Below are 19,814 nucleotides of genomic sequence, written 5' to 3' on the forward strand. Positions count from 1 at the left end.
TCAAGAATAAAAACAAATATAATTCCTAACTAAAGAAAATATATTCCAGTAAAATCTATCAAAAGACTTGAACAGGCACTTCACAAAGAGAAAAGCCCTGCATAATTTGGTCTCCAACAACTCTCCAGTTTCACCTGAAGTTACAGAGAAATCTTTCATCTTCCTCAACCTTCAAGTTAGAATTGTTCTACGTTGCCTCAGGAAAGAGCTACTGGTCCAGTCATTTGCTTACCCAGTTCCTTTCCTCTGTCTAACTTTGGTGGCTCTCAATACTGGCCATACAATTCAGTAAGATGGGATGACTGATAAAATACTAATGACTGGGCCCAGACATTAAGCATGCACACACACACACACACACACACACACACACAGTTCCTTATGATTAATAGTTATCAGATAATATCTGAAACTAAAGATAATCCAAAGTTTATTTGTATATGTTTGAATTGGCTATTGAATAATACAGAATGCAATAGCAATATACTATAGTTTATTTTGAAGGCTAGTATTGTTTAAGTAATTAAATACACACATGTGCACATGTACACATATATATTTGTCCCCTCCTTAGGGCTAAAGAAACAAAACACCTTCATTGGTTTTTACAGGTAAAAAGAGTACACCTGGAGGCACATGGTCAATCAGCAGATAGAGAAAAGTTCTTCATTTACACTAGACATTTGTGATACTGCTACCTTGAAGTGGTTTGTCTTCTTTCAATTAGAGAATAAACAAAAAATATATACTCGACCCCAGACTTAAACATTTCTCTAGGATCACACAAATCAGTTGATTACAATGTGACATATCTGGACACAAATTACATCACAACTTCAAATCTCTCTCTTCAAGCAACCTAACAAAGCTAAAGCAGAAGAAACAGAAAAGGTAATAATGTACCTTTCAGAACTCTATACAAAGATGATCTTTTTGGTAATCATTCAAAACTAAAATTAAAAGATTTTCCTCTGTGAGAAGACAATTTAACAAAGCAAGGTAGGACTCCCATAGACCTTTTCATTCTCAGTCTGGATGCCTTCCTTATGATTACTGATCCTGACAACAGCAAGTGATTTCAGGAAATGCTTGTTCTAATTGTTTTTTCCCCATACGTAAACCTTTGGGACTCTCTCTCTATAGGTATTTGTATAGTGGACTTAAATTTGCTACACCCTTTGAGAAACATTCTGAGACCTGTACGTGGGATTATTTGTGCTCAAATGAGTCAGTTTTTTAGTTTTCCCAATTGAACAAACGTGAGGAAGAAAGCTTAGCTTCTGCTCACACCCTTTTAGTAAAGTAGAATGAAGAAAGCTAGGGAGAATGGAGAGAGAAGGGAATACAGACAAAACAAACTTGTTTAAATCTGTGAATAAAAATTGAATCAAATCCATAATTCTTTAAGCTTTTACAATGTGAGGCAAAGAAAATGAGTTTATCTGTGAATTGTTGATGACCTGAATATCAAAGGAAAGCATTTCAAGGGTTAGTCCCTCACTGACATACAGAGGGCTAGCAAAGGTGAACCAAATTTAATAGACTAAAGGCACTGAAATATACATTAAGGTTTTCTTAGTGATTTAATTCATCAACTAGAAACTCAGTGAAAACTGATAAAAATTTAAATGAGGGGGCAGAGCCAAGATGGCGGTGTGAGTAGAGCAGAGGAAATCTCCATCCAAAACCACATATATTTTTGAAAATACAACAAAGACAACTCTTCCTAAAAGAGAGACCAGAAGACACAGGACAACATCCAGACCACATCCACACCTGCAAGAACCCAGTGCCTCAAGAAAGGGGTAAGATACAAGCCCCGGCCCGGCGGGACCCGAGTGCCCCACATCCTAGCTCTGGGCGGGAGGAGAGGAGTCGGAGCGGTGAGGGAGAGGGAGCCCAGGACTGCTAAATAGCCAGCCCTAGGAATCCGCACCAGAGCGCAGACACAGAGCATGCGTGGGGTCCTGGATACTAGGGAAACAGGACAGTAAGACCTGTGATCGGGTCCCTGCAGCTGGCGCCCTGGGGACAAAGAAAAGTGAGTGCTTTTTGGAAGTCTTAAAGGGACAGGGACCCCACAGCCGGACTGAAGTATCCTGGGACACTTAGTCCAGGAGCAGGGAACTCCGGGCACCCTAAACCCCTGGATAACAGGGCAGCTCAGAGTACCCTCATGGAGATAAACAGCCTCCCGGCCGTTCCCCATCCAACGAGGCTCCACCATATCGGAGAAGCTGCCCCAGGCAGGCCACGCCCACCGCAACAGCGGAGATAAACTCCATAGCAGCCAGGCAAGAATCAGAAGCCCTGTCTGCATGCAGCTGCCCAGCACAAGCCACTAGAGGTCACTGTTCTCCCAGGAGAGGAAGGCCACAAACCAACAAGAAGGGAAGTTTTTCCAGCCATCACTCGTGCCAGCTCTGCAAACTATCACTATAGTCATGAAAAGGCAAAATTTGAGGCAGACAAAGATTACAGAGACAACACCAGAGAAGGAGACAGACTTAATCAGTCTTCCTGAAAAAGAATTCAAAATAAAAATCATAAGCATGCTACGGAGATGCAGAGAAATATACAAGAGCTAAGGGATGAAGTCCGGAGAGAGATTACAGACATCCGGAGGGAGATTACAGAAGTGAAACAAACTCTGGAAGGATTTATAAGCAGAATGGATAAGATGCTAGAGGCCATTGATGGAATAGAAACAAGAGAACAGGAACGCATAGAAGCTGACATAGAGAGAGATAAAAGGATCTCCAGGAATGAAACAATATAAAGAGAACTGTGTGACCAATCCAAAAGGAATAATATCTGTATTATAGGGGTACCAGAAGAAGAAGAGTGAGAAAAAGGGGTAGAAAGTGTCTTTGAAGAATTGCTGAAAACTTCCCCAAACTGGGGGAGTAAATAATTGAACAGACCACGGAAATACACAGAACTCCCAATAGAAAGGACGCAAGGAGGACAACAACAAGACACATAATAATTGAAATGGCAAAGATCAAGGACAAGGACAGAGTTTTAAAGGCAGCTAGAGAGAAAAAGGTCACCTATAAAGGAAAACCCATCAGGCTTTCATCACACTTCTCAAACGAAACCTTACAGGACAAAAGAGAAAGGCATGATATATTTAATGCAATGAAACAGAAGGGCCTTGAACCAAGGATACTGTATCCAGCAAGATTATCATTTAAATATGAAGGACGGATTAAACAATTCCCAGACAAGCAAAAGTTAAGGGAATTTGCCTCCCACAAACCACCTCTGCAGGGTAATTCTAGAGGGACTATTCTAGACGGGAGCACTCCTAAGACTATACAGATGTCACCAGAGAAAATAAACTCACAGCAAAGAAAGCAGACCAACCAAATACTAACTAAAGGCAAAAAATAAAATCAATTACCCACTAAGAGCAGTTAAAGGAAACACGAAAGAGCACAGAATAAAACAACCAACATATAAAGAATGGAGGAAGAGGAATAAGAAGGGAGAGAAGAAAGGAATTTCCAGACAGTTTATATAATAGCTCAATAAGCAAGCTAAGTTAGGCAGTAAGATACTAAAGAACCTACCCTTGAACCTTTGGTAACCACGAATCTAAAGCCTGCAATGGCAATAAGTACATATCTTTCAATAGTCCCCCTAAATGTAAATGGACTGAATGCACCAATCAAAAGACACAGTGTAAAAAAATGGATAAAAAAGCAAGACCCATCTATATGCTGCTTACAAGAAACTCACCTCAAACCCAAAGACATGCACAGATTAAAAGTCAAGGGATGGAAAAACATATTTCAGGCAAACAACAGAGAGAAGAAAGCAGGGGTTGCAGTACTAGTGTCAGACAAAATAGATTTCAAAACAAAGAAAGTAACAAGAGATAAAGAAGGACATTACATAATGATACAGGGCTCAGTCCAACAAGAGGATATAACCATTCTAAATATATATGCACCCAACAAAGGAGCACCAGCAGATGTGAAACAACTACTAACAGAACTATAGGGGGAAATAGAATGCAATGCATTCATTTTAGGAGACTTCAACACGCCATCACCCCAAAGGATAGATCCACTGGACAGAAAATAAGTAAGGACACGGAGGCACTGAACAACACACTAGAACAGATGGACCTAATAGACATCTACAGAACTCTACATATAAAAGCAACAGGATATACATTCTTCTCAAGTGCACATGGAACATTCTCCAGAATAGACCACATACTAGGTCACAAAAAGAGCCTCAGTAAATTCTAAAATATTGAAATTCTACCAAACAACTTTTCAGACCACAAAGGTATAAAACTAGAAATAAATTGTACAAAGAAAACAAAAAGGCTCACAAACACATGGAGGCTTAACAACATGCTCCTAAATAATCAATGGATCAACGAGCAAATTAAAATAGAGATCAAGGAATATATGGAAACAAATGACAACACCAACAGAAAGCCCCAACTTGTGTGGCACACAGCGAAAGCAGTCTTAAGAGGAAAGTATATAGCAATCCAGGCATACTTAAAGAAGGAAGAACAATCCCAAATGAATAGTCTAACATCACAATTATCAAACTGGAAAAAGAAGAACAAATAAAGCCTAAAGTCAGCAGAAGGAGGGACATAATAAAGATCAGAGAAGAAATAAACAAAATAAAAAAAATTGAGAAGAATAAAACAATAGAAAAAAATCAATGAAACCAAGAGCTGGTTCTTTGAGAAAATAAACAAAATAGATAAGCCTCTAGCCAAACTTATTAAGAGAAAAAGAGAATCAACACACATCAACAGAATCAGAAATGAGAATGGAAACATCACGGTAGATTCCACAGAAATACAAAGAATTAGTAAAGACTACTATGAAAACCTGTATGCTAACAAGCTGGAAAACCTAGAAGAAATGGACAACTTCCTAGAAAAATACAACCTTCCAAGACTGACCAAGGAAGAAACACAAAAGTTAAACAAACCAATTACGAGCAAAGAAATTGAAACGGTAATCAAAAAAAGTACCCAAGAACAAAACCCCCGGGCCAGATGGATTTACCTCGGAATTTTATAAGACATACAGAGAAGACATAATACCCATTCTCCTTGAAGTTTTCCAAAAAATAGAAGAGGAGGAAATACTCCCAAACTCATTCTATGAAGCCAACATGACCCTAATACCAAAACCAGGCAAAGACCCCACCAAAATAGAAAATTACAGACCAATATCCCTGATGAATGTAGATGCAAAAATGGTCACCAAATATTAGCAAACCAAATTCAAAAATATATCAAAAGGATCATACACCATGACCAAGTGGGATTCATCCCAGGGATGCAAGGATGGTACAACATTTGAAAATCCATCAACATCATCCACCACATCAACAAAAATGACAAAAACCACATGATCATCTCCATATATGCTGAAAAAGCATTTGACAAAATTCAACATCCATTCATGGTAAAAACTTTCAGCAAAATGGGTATAGAGGGCAAGTACCTCAGCATAATAAAGGCCATATATGATAAACCCACAGCCAACATCATACTGAACAGCGAGAAGCTGAAAGCTTTTCCACTGAGATTGGGAACAAGACAGGGATGCCCACTCTCCCCACTATTATTCAACACAGTACGGGAGGTCCTAGCCACGCAATTAGACAAAACAAAGAAATACAAGGAATCCAGATTGGTGAAGAAGAAGTCAAACTGTCACTATTTGCAGATGACATGATATTGTACATAAAAAACCCTAAAGACTCCACTCCAAAACTACTAGAACTGATATCGCAATACAGCAAAGCTGCAGGATACAAAATTAACACACAGAAATCTGTGGCTTTCCTGCACACTAACAATGAACCAATAAAAAGAGAAATCACGAAAACAATTCCATTCACAATTGCATCAAAAAGAATAAAATACCTAGGAATAAACCTAACCAAAGAAGTGAAAGACCCTGAAAACTACAAGTCACTTTTAAGAGAAATTAAAGGGGACACTAACAAATGGAAACTCATCCCATGCTCTTGGCTAGGAAGAATTAATATCGTCAAAATGGCCATCCTGCCCAAGGCAATATACAGATTTGATGCAATCCCTATCAAATTACCAGCAACATTCTTCAACAAACTGGAACAAACAGTTCAAAAATTCGTATGGAAACACCAAAGACCCTGAATACCCAAAGAAATCCTGAGAAAGAAGAATAAAGTGGGGGGGGGATCTCACTCCCCAACTTCAAGCTCTACTACAAAGCCATAGTAATCAAGACAATTTGGTACTGGCACAAGAACAGAGCCACAGACCAGTGGAACAGATTAGAGACTGCAGAAATTAACCCAAACATATATGGTCAATTAATATTTGATAAAGGAGCCATGGACATACAATGGGGAAATGACAGTCTCTTCAACAGATGGTGCTGGCAAAACTGGACAGCTACATGTAAGAGAATAAAACTGGACTATTGTCTAATCCCATACACAAAAGTAAATTCGAAATGGATCAAAGACCTGAATGTAAGTCATGAAACCATAAAACTCTTAGAAAAAAACATAGGCCAAAATCTCTTAGATATAAACATGACTGACCTTTTCTTGAACATATCTCCCCGGGCAAGGAAAACAAAAGCAAAAATGAACAAGTGGGACTATATCAAGTGGAAAATCTTCTGTACAGCAAAAGACACCATCAATAGAACCGAAAGGTACCTACAGAATGGGAGAATATATTTGTAATGACAGATCCGATAAAGTCTTGACATCCAAAATATATAAAGAGCTCACCCACCTCAACAAACAAAAAACAAATAATCCAATTAAAAACTGGACAGACAGTTCTCCAAAAAAGAAATTCAGATGGCCAACAGACACATGAAAAGGTGCTCCACATTGCTAGTCATCAGAGAAATGCAAATTAAAACCACAAAGAGATATCACCTCACACCAGTAAGGATGGCTACCATCCAAAAGACAAACAACAACAAATGTTGGCGAGGTTGTGGAGAAAGGAAAACCTTCCTACACTGCTGTTGGGAATGTAAATTAGTTCAACCATTACGGCAAGCAGTATGGAGGTTCCTCAAAATGCTCAAAACAGACTTACCATTTGACCGAGGAATTCCACTCCTAGGAATTTACCCTAAGAATGCAGCACTCCAGTTTGAATAAGACAGATGCACCCCTATGTTTATCACAGCACTATTTACAATAGCCAAGAATTGGAAGCAACCAAAGTGTCCATCAGTAGATGACTGGATAAAGAAGATGCAGTACATATATACAATGGAATATTATTCCGCCATAAGAAGAAAACAAATCCTACCATTTGCAACAACATGGATGGAGCTAGAGGGTGTTATGCTCAGTGAAATAAGCCAAGCGGAGAAAGACAAATACCAAATGATTTCACTCATCTGTGGAGTATAAGAACAAAAGAAAAACTGAAGGAACAAAACAGCAGCAGAATCACAGAACCCAAGAATGGACTAACAGGTACCAAAGGGAAAGGACTGGGGAGGATGGGTGGGTAGGGAGGGATAAGGGGAGGAAGAAGGGGGTATTATGATTAGCATGCATAATGTGGGGGATGAGAGAAAGGGGAGGGCTGTGCAACACAGAGAAGACAAGTAGTAATTTTACAACATTTTGCTATGTTGATGGACAGTGACTGTAATGGGGTTTGTGGGGGGGACTTGGTGTAGGAGAGAGCCTAGTAAATGTAATATTCTTCACGTAATTGTAGATTAATGATAACAAAAAAAAAGAGAAAGAAAAGTGGGATTACTCCCTGATAGGATAAAACTAACTGCAAATCAACTATTAATGCATGCTTTACATATCCTTAATTTTGATCTCTTAAAGGGTGTCAGATGATCAGCTATGGAAGTACATTTTTCTGATAATATTCCTTTCTCTTAAAAAAAAAAAGCAGTTCCTGTGTGATGATCTCCAATAGGCTCTTCACAATGGTATAAAGGTCATATCAAAGTGTGGGCAAAGGGTTTGTTTGTATTTATACAGAGGATCAAAGCCTAATTTGACTACCCAGAATATGAATTAAGATACAATATGAAGAACTTCCAACATTAACATCCTCTGGAAGAGTCATTCCAGAAGATGATCATCAAAAAACTTCAACAAAGATCCTGGCGCTGTTGCAGTTGTAGCTGCATTCATCCCAGCAGTTCCTGGACTTGCCATTGGAATGAAGGAGATATCTAAGCTGGCCTGTGCATACAGTAAAACAACAAATTTCATTGGATCTATACTGTTGGAACTCAACCAAGAATTAGAAGTACAAGTTGCAGTGCTCCAAAATTGTGCAACTATAGACTATCTACTGTTAAAAGAACATATGGGATGACAACAGTTCCCAGGAATGTGTTGTTTTAATTTGTCTGATTTTTCTCAAACTATTCAAATTCAGTTAGACAATATCCATCATATCATTGATAAATTTTCACAAATGCCTAGGGTGCCTAACTGGTTTTCTTGGTTCCACTGGATATGGCTGGTAATTGTAGGTCTGCTTTTGTTATGTAGCTGTATTCCTATTATGTTAATGTGTGTATGCAATTTAATTAGTAGTTTGTTAAAACGTATACATGCTTATGTTACTCTACAAGAAGATATGTCAAGAAATAATCTTCCCATGTTTTCTTCCATCTGCTACTTCTATAGCTTTTCTTCTTCCTTCCTAATTACAACCCTTTAGTAGAATTCGTGCCTCATATAAAAAATTATCGAGTATCATAATTCTTCCAAGTGGTAAATATACCTCAAGACAAATGCTGGGCATAGCAGCCACAGGGCATAAATCTGCAAAGAAGTAAAAAGCTAACCTTTTCAAACAATATGGCCTCTCTCTCACTTACCAACTTTACATTTCCCTGTATGGCCCCGGAAGATGACTGGTTAGCCAGAGACGGGTAAGATTCCTCAAGGGAGGAACAACCTAAGACAGGCACAGTCGCAGGGGGGCCATCAGGTGAGAAATTGGGGATGAACAGAGGTGAGGCTTAGAACCTCACCCCCTGTTTTGAGAGAAATCTGCATCCGTGGATGTTTTGTTGTCCTTGTCTAGCTTGGATTAATACTTAGTCTATAGGCACAGACCTGATCATCTACATTTGCCCTCTTACAGCACTAAATTATGTTTTCTACCTTTATCTTGCATCTACCTACCACTTCAGCATTTTATTAAAAATAATAATAATAATAATAAGGGAGAAATGTGGGATTCACATATAAATCAAGTATAAAAAACAAATAATCATATCTGACTTGATTGTTTATAGTTCATGATACGTGATCAAAACTGAAAGTTTCTGTGATGACTGCCCTTGCACTGTTCACCATGTAAGTACTTATTCACTATGTAAGAACCTGTTCACCATGTAAGAACTTGTTCGTTATGCTTCAGAGGATTGGAGACTGTTGAGAATTAGGCTTGGGGTTGATTAATGATTGTGCACTGAGTCTCCTATACAGAATTTTATTGTTGTTAATAACCACTTGATCAATAAATATGAGAGATGCCCTCTCAAAAAAAAATTAAATGAGTATATAGTGTCTAAAATGTAATCATATCTGCTAAAATTAATTTGTTTGATAGTTAGAAAGAGGTAGGCTATGAGAAAATCTGGCTTGGTTTCCTGTCCCAAAAAGGCGGGTATAGCAAAGTATGCATAAAACATCTACTTAGTATTACAATTATTAATTATACATGAATGACAGTTTAAGGAATAGCAAAAATTCAGGAGGCCTAGGTTTCAGTTTGGCCTAAACTCTTTTTCAATGATTGAAATTTCATCCTTAAATTTTAACCGATGTGGGTGAAAATATTGAGAATTACAAGCCAGCATCATAAACTACTATATTTCTCATATTTCCACTAATTCTGGCCAGAGTATTCATCAAAATGTAATGATAAGATAACTGATCAGTTCAGATTTGATGAAATATATATTCCTTATTCAATGCTTTAAATACACTAAATATTGATTGATTGGGATTGTGGCACAAGTTACTATTTGAGGCAGGTGGCTGCTTGCAGAATTCTGTTTTTAAGTAAAAGGTCAATTAAACCAGAATATGTTATAAGTGAACATTGCTATAATCCCCCTAAGGGTTTGAAAAGAATGCAGCTGTATATCCATGCAGACACAGAATAATTTCCTCTAGTTTTCATTTATGTGAAGAAAGGTTGAGTCTAGGAAATGGACAATTCTGATACAAAAAGTAAATACATAAAAAATAGGAGACTAGAATGAAATGAAATTATGCCAGAATATAGTATGTTGGTTTTCAGGATAATAGGATGAATTTAGTACAATTCATCTAATTTATTTTCCTCCCTAAACCTCACTAAAATGATATCAAAGGGGTTAAAAAAGTTTTTTTTTAAAGGACTGGGATCAAGAGAGGAGGCAATAGAAATAATCAAATTTAGGGAGAAAGCAGTGAAATACTGGTAATTGGCTTAGCAGACTGGGGGTGCTGAATTGCAAAAAAGAAAATAAAATTCAGAACTAAAGCCATTTATACTACAGTATCCTCAAGAAGCTTTTGAACTGGCAGCACCAAATCACTCTGGAATTAGAGGGAAAGAGGGTGGGCTAAAATAACACAGTTTGAATGAAATCTATAGAGAAGCATTTAAGAGTCCTGGATTCCCTCCATATCAATTCTCCAAATCACTGGGTACCTATCCCGCCCTCATCCTAACAAAGGTCCATTCTCTAGAGAGGGTAAAACACAGGATTTTAGAACTGGGGACACAAGGCAGTTGAGGAAAGGGGCTATGGAAAATAGAAAGCAAGGGGATTATGTGATCACACACAAACTGAATGCAGCAGCCCCAACCCCTTTTTTTCCTTAACAGGGAACGTCAGAGGCTGCAGCCTGACCCTTCAGGCAGGAGAGGAAAGATTTTCTATTGAATATCTGACCAGCCCAGAAGGAAAGACCTAAAGATAATGACATGAAGTTCTTCAAACAGCTCAACCAGATCATGGTGCCTCAAAACCTAAAGTTAGTTGCGTGAGTTCTACCTACAAGTTCAGAGCTCTCAATCAGGGTTTCCAACCTCGGCATGCTGGCACTTTGCTCTGGCTTTGTTGTGTGTGGATGTTCTGTACAGTGTGGGCTGCTTAACAGCATCCCCAAGCTCTACTCCTAGACACCAGTAGCATCCCCTCACCCAGTTTTAACAAACAAAATATTTCTACACATTGTCAAATGTCTCCTGGGGAGCAAAAATGCCCCAGATCAAGAACCACTGATCTACTCCTAAATCATGAGTAGACAACGAAGCTCCAAGACATCTGGACAAGAAACTCTAATTTGGAAGAAAGAGAGATCAAAACAAACAGAAAGAGCAACTTAGAGCAAACACACTAAACAAAACAGAAAACCTCAAACTACCATTAATGTCCTCAGAAAGATAATCATAACTATGAAACAAAAATAGAACTTTCAGAAGACAAAAAAAATGGCTCTTGAAAAATAAACACATGAAGAAATTTAAAGCTCAGTAGAAGGGCTGGCAGATAAAGTTGAGGGAATTTTCCACAAAGTAGAGCAAAAAGAACAAAAAAATGGGAGGAACTCAAAGGAACAATCCAAGAAAATTTCCCAGAACTTAAATCATGATTCACTCAAATAAGAGGACCCATCAAATACTCAGCAACATAGATTACAGACCCACTTCCACACAAGCCACTGCAAAATTTAAGAACACCATGGGCCAGAAATTTTCAGATTTCCAGAAGCAGGGATAAGGGTACACCAGGAATGCAGGATGACAGTTTACACCCAACAGATCAGGAACCAGAATGGCTTCCAATTTTTCAATGGCAGCACTAGAAGCAAGAATACAATAGAGCAAGACTTTCAAAAATTGTGAAGGGAAATGACTTATAACCTTTAATTCTACATCCAGCCAGAAATTCAATAATCTTAGAGGCATTTTCAGACATGAAAGAGCTCAAAAATTACTTGCAATGCATACTTTCTGAAGAAATTGTTGTAGGATGAGTTTGCCAAAATAAGAAAATAGACCAGTAAAAAGGATGCCAAGGGATAGCAAATAGGAGATCCAACACAGAAGATTCATAAAGGGAACCCTCAGGAGTACAAGGGACACCTCAGCCTGACAGCTATGTGTCGAGTAGTTGTCAACCAAACTCCCACTGCCTCCAGTCACCTTTCTAACCTGAAAACAGAAAGATGGGGGGAGCTGGACCCAGATCCTTCTGTTTTGCTTTTTTGGACTAGGCAATGATAAGAGTCCTGCTCTTTTTGGCTGCCTGGATCAGCAGAGGACTCTTCACAGCAGTGTTCTCCTTCGGCTTATTCCTGAGAGCTGGAGGGCATCCTCAGTGAGCAGAAAAGCATGAAAATGCAGAGCAGCACATGCCTCCTAATGCATTCCTGCTGGACATTCAGTATCAGACCTGAACTACAGCACCCGTGTCCTGCCTGTGAAGAGCCCTGTGTCCTGACATTTACCTGAAATTTGCCAACCAAATTACCAGAAGGGGCTCGTCGTATACACTCTTGGGGTGTCTGAAGCCAGATTGTGAACAAGAGGCTCTGTTCCACTTTTCTTCTCCTGAATGTCTTCATACAATAGCAGTAATAGTGCCTTTTCCTTACACAGTCAGGTTTGTACTTGCTACTCAGTTTTTAAAGAATAAACAATATACTGTTGAGGGATACATACACAGGTGGTAAAACTATAAAGAAAACCAAAAGGAATGATTAATACAAAAACCAGGGTAGTGGTTTAGGGGGAAGGGAGATTGTGACTGGGAAAGGGCACCCAAGGGGATTTAAATAGCAATATTATTACTAGTAATATTCTATATAAATAGTAGTATTATTACTAGTAATATTCTATTTTTTAACTTGAATGATGGATTTATGAGTTTTCATTTTCTTATTATTCTTTAAACTATATTTACACATATATACACACATTTTATGTACTCTACATATATTTTTTCCAGTTAAAAAACGTTTTTAATGTCTGGGGAGTACATCCCTAAGATCTCACTAATCAAAGAAAGTCTCAATTTTTTACATACTTATATAGTGCAAATTATTTTAAATGACTTTATATAAATGAATAAGAACAACGTTTGCATCTCAGACATAATAAAAGTCAATATGAATTATGTTCATTGTAATTTTGCATCTAATTGAGCTAAATTTAAAATAATACTTGAAGTTGTTACATATAAACTTTGGGGTGATGTCTGTAATATAAATTCCGACACTATGAGAGGTTTACAAAGACATGTCATGTCTCAGGAAACCTTTAATAAATGGGATGAACAGGCCTAGAAGCTTCTTCCATTTATAATGAATTGTGCAATGTACCACAAGAGATAGAGGAAAACCGTAAATAAGAACCATTAACAAAAGGCAAGAAAAGGGTGGGGAAAGTGAAGAATAAGAACAAATTCATAAATGCACACATTTATAAACATACACACAGTTGATATATAAGCAATCCTCATTATTTGTGGATTAAGTATTTGCAAATTCACTTCCTGACATTTATTTGTAACCCCAAATCAATACTCATGGCGCTTTCATGGTCATTCCCAGATGAGCATTAGCAGCCAGTGACCCGACACCCACATTAACAGTTAAGACTGGACAAGGTGACACTCTGCCTTGTTCAGCTCTCATACTGCAAACAAGTGTCCTTATTACTACCTATTTAGTGCATTTTTCACATTTTGTTTTTTGTTAGTGACTTCACTGTTTAAAAATGGCTTACAAGTCTAGCTCTACTGTGTTGTCTAGTGTTAAGTGCAAGAAGGCTGTGATGTGCCTTATGGAGAAAATAATGTATTAGATAAGTTTCATTCAGGCATGAATTAGAAGGCTGTTGGTCATGAGTTCAATATTAATGAATCAACAATATATATGAAATAAGGTGTCTTTAAACAGAAACACACATAAAATTGGTATATGAAAATGTGACGAGAGGCTCACAGGAACTTAATTCTGTATTTCCCTAGAAGCAGTGTTTCAATACTCACTCTTTCAGTGTTTGTGGCAACTTCATGGAACATAACTACTGCAGATAATGAGCATCCACTGTGTATATGCACACACACATAAGTCTATATACAATATACATTAACAGTATGGTATGTTATATACATTTATTTTAGGACATTAACTCAATGAGTGCCTGATATACACTGGACCCTAAATAAATATTTGGTGAGTGATATATCAAAAATAACAAACAAGGAATGAACAAGCCCCTCATAAATTTATATCACACAACTTTACATGAGTATATAAAAATTTGAGAAGTCATGATACTTCTAGATATTTCTCTACCCATTTATAAATCTGTATCTTCCTACTATTTTTTATACAGTTTCAATGTTAGGAATTGACAGAAATAGATGGTGGGTGGGTAAAAAGGAAACAAAACAAAAATATAATAGTAATAATGACAACATTAGCAATGAGAATAAAATCTTGAAAACTATACTCTATAGACACATCAATGTATTTAACAATGATAGCTAATAAAAATAACAATGGTCTTTTCCTCTGATTTCAACACTGTTAGTTTAGTCACTGCTACTAAAGAAGAGTTATGCATTATCATTCCATCACTAAATCTTCTGGTTGCTTTACAGAAGTGGGAAGGGGACAGAGCTGTTCTGACATTTTCTTTCCTCCTTGATACTTCTGACACCCACCCTCACTTCCAACACATACACACATATACACACACCAAGCTGGGTTACTTTAGGTACAGTGACTAAACTATAGGGAAAGTTTGCCTAATCATAGGTACTGCTGAAGAAACACATGAAGTGGAAAATTATAAAAATGAAAGTCTCAGGAACTGTTGCTTAAATGTTAATAATTAAAGACCTGACAAAGGAACAAGCTCAGTACGATTCAGATCTTTCCTTGAAAACAGAAGGCGGAGGCTTACCTGAAAAAGTTGGCAATGGATCGCCAATAAGCTAACAGAACAATCTGGCTCAACTGTCAAAGCTGAGTAATTCATAGAGTTAAGACTAGCACTTAGTAACTCAGTACTTTTATTGATATAATTAGTATCTCTGTCAAACCTTGATAGTTCAGTGAAAAGTTCAGTAGAGCTCACTTTAGATTTTATGTAGCATGCCATCCTCTGGTCTGAGTCTACATGCGATATATTTGCTATTTCCTACTTTTATGAGAGGACCACAGAGCACACATGGCAGTTTCTGATGACCCAAAAGTTTCAGGAAACTTGATTAATGTGTGTGTTTGTGTGTCTGAAGAGCTGGTGTTAGTTAGAGCCAAGGTAGAGGGATACATTAGCTCTTTGTTAGCTCATATATGACAGAGCATGTATCAATAATTGCAAACAGAGGGGAAAAAAGATTTTTGTAACATGTAAGAAAATAGGGAGATGGAGAGCAGGCATAGCAGGAAAGAAATAAGAAAGAAAACATATGAAAGACTGTAAGATAAATACATCCCAAAGTAAGAACTCTGACTTGGTTGTATATGTTTAGGCTTTTTTAGCTAAAAATATAATGAACTTTCTCATAAATTGATTTTGAAGTACTGACATTAAAAAAGTTCTATTGATGTTTGCACTTTTTAACTTATTCATTTATCTCATTTTCCCCAATGGAAATGGGGACCAAAAAAATACAAAGAACAAAATAAGATTAATAAAGCAATTTTATTACTAAATCAATAAAGCCCTTAGGAATCACCAAACCTAACAGATTGCTGCTGTTATATACACATAATTTTAGTATAATGTTACAGAGCAAAGTATTGAAATAGTAAAATACCAAGAGTTTATTGTTTGGCTAGGAAGGTAGTCAGGGAAGGCCTCTAAGAGTGAGACAGGGACACCTAGAAGGGCTTGGAAAGATGAAAAAGAGCTTTTTGGGCTAATGAGGGAAAGGGAAAAATTCCAGAAATAACTAAGTATTATGTGTAACAGCCTACAGCCAAGTCAAAGTATGATGTGTGCTCGATACTACATGCTGTTTGGTATTGCTGGCATGAAAACTCAAGGGTGAGAAGTGGCTGGAAAAGGAGAAGGGGGCCAGAGATCACTGTGACAGAGAGTGGTTTGAGGAGTGAGTGGGGGCCATCAGGAAGTTACTACATTATCCCAACCATGAGATTAGAAAAAACTAAACCAACAGAGTAGAGGCAACTGAGAGATACTTAAAATAGACAAAACAACGATATTAGCTAGGAGGTAGTTGGGGGTCTGTTGAAAGAATGACTCAAATTTCTGGCAACATTTACTGGGTAAATAATGATACCACCAAATGAAAGAGCACCTACAGGAGAAAGGCTGATAGAAGGCTGAGAAAGGAGAGACATGGTTATGTTTGGAAAATACTGATCTCCACAATATTGATTTTCATGGACTATCCAGGCAGAGCTTTATAGAGCACAATTAGACAGGAAAAATTTCAAGGCAGGGATCAATATGTAGCTGAAGACAGTATTAACTACCATTTATAACATACCACATGCCAAGCATGCTACTAAGAACTCTCTATAACTTCCCTCATTATTTATTATAATTTATTTATCATTATTTATCTCAATAACTAATACACTATTAGCCCCCATTTTATGGTTTAGAAAACTGAGGCTAAGCCAGGTTGTCTATCGCCAAGGAGTTAGTGAACGGTAGAGTCAGGACTGGAGCCTAGACATATCAGCTCCAGAATCAATTTCTAATCTCTATACTCCCTAGGAAGCATGTATGAACAGGAGGTAACTGAAACCACTGATCGCTTAAGAGTACTTAAGAGTACAGCCCCAAAAGGACAGAAGGCAAAACCCAAGAAAACATGAACATACCCCCAGAAAGACTACAAGCCCAGAAAAAAAAGTGCTGAAGGTAGGCTCTTAGAACACAGAAACTTGCAGAAATACAGACATGAAGCCCAAGTGCTTAGTAGGGTCTGTCCTAGATATGAACACACAGGCTCTCCTCATTCCTCTCAAAGCTGGCACAAGGAAAGCAGAAAGCATAATTTTTATTTTAAAGTTAAGAGTCGCATGTTCACATTCTGTTATTTTCTAAATGTGGGACTATACATCATCAGAAACTGGGCCAATGAAGATATTAAGTAGAGAAACTTTTTGGAAACTTGCTCCTGAACTTTTCTACTAGTGTTCATGAACTTAATTATTTATAACTAGTTACCAACATTATACCAACACAATTGCGAAGTTCCATGTGCATAATCCAGTCTTTATAAACTCAAGTTGATAGTTATAGAAGTCTGGCAGTATGAAATTTCACTGTAAATCATATTTATAAAAGAAATGTGTTCTGTTAACATGTCACTAATATAGCTTGTTTCCCAAATGCTACCTTATCCTATAATATTAGTGTTGCCTGCCATTATTTACATTATTTGCATTGATGAGAGGTAGGGAGAAATGAATATTTCAGCTCAGAAATTGCTATCTTCATTAACAGAGTTTTTTCTGTGATTAAAATACCGTTAATCTCTTTCCATTCAGAACCACGTTTTATGGATCTCCATAACAAGTTAGACATACTTCTGAATAAAATTTTCTAATTTAAATTAAATAAGTCAATGAAAGAAGTCCAAAGCCAGTGATATTCCTTTCTCTACTCTTTATTCTAGTTGTGCTAGGATTATGCAAATTTGTACAGTAGCACAGAGACAAAAATGTAATTAGTTAACATTTTAAATCGGGGTTTCCCAAATTGGTACGTTGTGGAGTCTTTTAAAGCGTAAGTTTCTCTATTAAGTAAGTCTGGGAAACACCATATAAAATACTTACCCCCCCCATCCCCGCTCCATATTAGCCAATTAGGGAACAAGCAGGTCTCTCCTATGTTGCACCTATTAATCATTAGTGTTCCCTGAAAAACACTATGGACATGATGATCTACATTTTGATATTTATAATAAGAAATACTACAAGTACAATTATGAAATTATGATGGCTATGAATCATTCAGATTTCATATAACTTTTTTCTGAAACACTTTTCTGAAACAAATATTTTCCCATCCAAACATGGCATATCAATTGTTTAAATTCTGACAGAGAAGGGGTTAACCCAATTGTTTGCTGAGTAAAGGAGGGAAAAGATTTAACTATGCAATTTAAATGTCTATTCATTAATACTTTCAAAGTAATTTACTTTGTACAATAGTTAATATAGGCATATTCAGCAGGCAATAATGCAACTTTTGGTCTTTTAACCAAAAAACAGTAAACAAAAAGGCAAGGCATACAAAGGAAATAAGCCATTTATACCCAATTACCCAGCTCAGCGCAGGACAGCAGAAAATAGGTTTTGAATCATAATTGTAGTTATCAGTTTCTAGGTTTAAAGAAGTAAAGTAGATGATCTGGAAAATAATTGCTTTTGGGGGGAAAATCAGAAAATAATAAGGGTATAAAATAGCAGATATAACTCTTCAGACAAGATAGTAAAATTGAATATTCAAACAGTTGGGGAATTTTTCAAGTTAGGTAAGAAACCAAAGTGCCTGAATGTTCCAAAGAGTATGCAAGTTCATAATGCTCACTTACAACCAGTTTCCCTAGGACGGATCAACTTTTCAATGCTTACCTAAGGACTTTCTTTTAGATAAGGCACACAACAGGGCATGGAGGACAAGGAGAGAAAGGGCCATCATCTTTCTCAACACATCTGAAACAGAACTCCTGAGCTTTCTAATCTCCCCTCTCCCTGCCTCAGCTGAAGGCCAACTCCCTATTTCCTTCTTGTTGCTTAGCCCAAAAATTATGGCACCATTCTTATCCTGTTCTCTCCCATTTCAATACATTAGGAAATGCTCTTGGCTCTATTTTGCTGAGGTCTTCTGTCTTATCATTTGTTTCAAGAAAATTTTTAACAGATTGTTGGAGCAATTTTGTGACAGCTGAATTAAAACTCTGAGATAATTCTAATGCTGATTCAACTCAGTATTGGCCTCAGTTGAATGTCTTTTCTCATTCAAATTATAGCTTGCCTGGTGCTTGGTATGACCAATGGTTTTCAATTGTATCCTGGATATTTCAGTCATTGTTATAAGACTCTTAATCATAGGATGATCTTATCTTCTATTTTAGCAGGCAGTCAGTTGCCTTGTTTAGGTTTAGTGTATAAATTCTCAACCACTTTTAGGGGCTTTAATTCCAATGAGTTTCCTTTTCTGAGCCCTTATAATGCAGTTCTGGTCTGTTTCATTTTTCTGGTGCTTCTGGGGGCTCCTAGTCAATACCTGCTGATGCTTTCTGCAGGGACGAAAGGCACCTCCCAGGGCCACTGGCAATCCCTGGACAACCTTGAGGGAGAGGGAATCAGAAACTGCTGGACCCGGGGCTCCTTTTGCCATGGGGTGGAGGGCAGGGACACAAATAACTGCTACTGCTACCGCTGCCTACAAATCAGACTGCCCTCTGGTCCAGTTTGTGGAGCAGAGGCTGGAATAGCCTGGCCTTTGCTCTTGTTGCTGCTGTTCGCAGATCAGATGACTGAGGCCTAGATTGTGGCATGGGGGCTGAAATGGCCAGGTCTTTGCTGCTGCTGGCAGATCAGACCACCCACCAGGCTCCAGGCGTTCCAGCTCCTGCTCCAGGTGTAGTTTGAGTATGCCTCTGTTGAGCTTCCCCTTTCCTGGTCCTTTGGCCAGAAAAGGAGCCTTTTGCTTTTGTCTTCTATGCCCTTAGTGGTTCTGGGTAGTAGGTCTCTCTGGCACCCAGTCCAGGAGTAAATGGGAGGTAAAAAGAAAACCCAGTGAACTCACCATA

General features: G+C 37.8%; 1 protein-coding gene across 16 annotated transcripts in view; it reads right to left on the reverse strand.

Annotated features, from left to right (window-relative positions):
- The window catches only part of CASK (calcium/calmodulin dependent serine protein kinase), a 413,691-nt gene that overhangs the window by 317,746 nt on the left and 76,131 nt on the right, over positions 1-19,814 (reverse strand). For 2 of the 16 annotated variants that reach the window (XM_073227710.1, XM_073227709.1), the window contains exon 1: positions 6,586-6,614. The exons of the other annotated variants lie outside the window; for them this stretch is intronic. In XM_073227710.1, coding sequence (XP_073083811.1) covers positions 6,586-6,599 — 14 coding nt within the window. In that variant the 5' untranslated portion in view covers positions 6,600-6,614. Of the gene's footprint in view, positions 1-6,585; positions 6,615-19,814 lie in introns of those variants that run through there. 16 annotated transcript variants of the gene reach the window in all.

Source organism: Manis javanica, chromosome X (assembly GCF_040802235.1).
Source record: "Manis javanica isolate MJ-LG chromosome X, MJ_LKY, whole genome shotgun sequence".
Classification (NCBI taxonomy): Eukaryota; Metazoa; Chordata; class Mammalia; order Pholidota; family Manidae; genus Manis; species Manis javanica.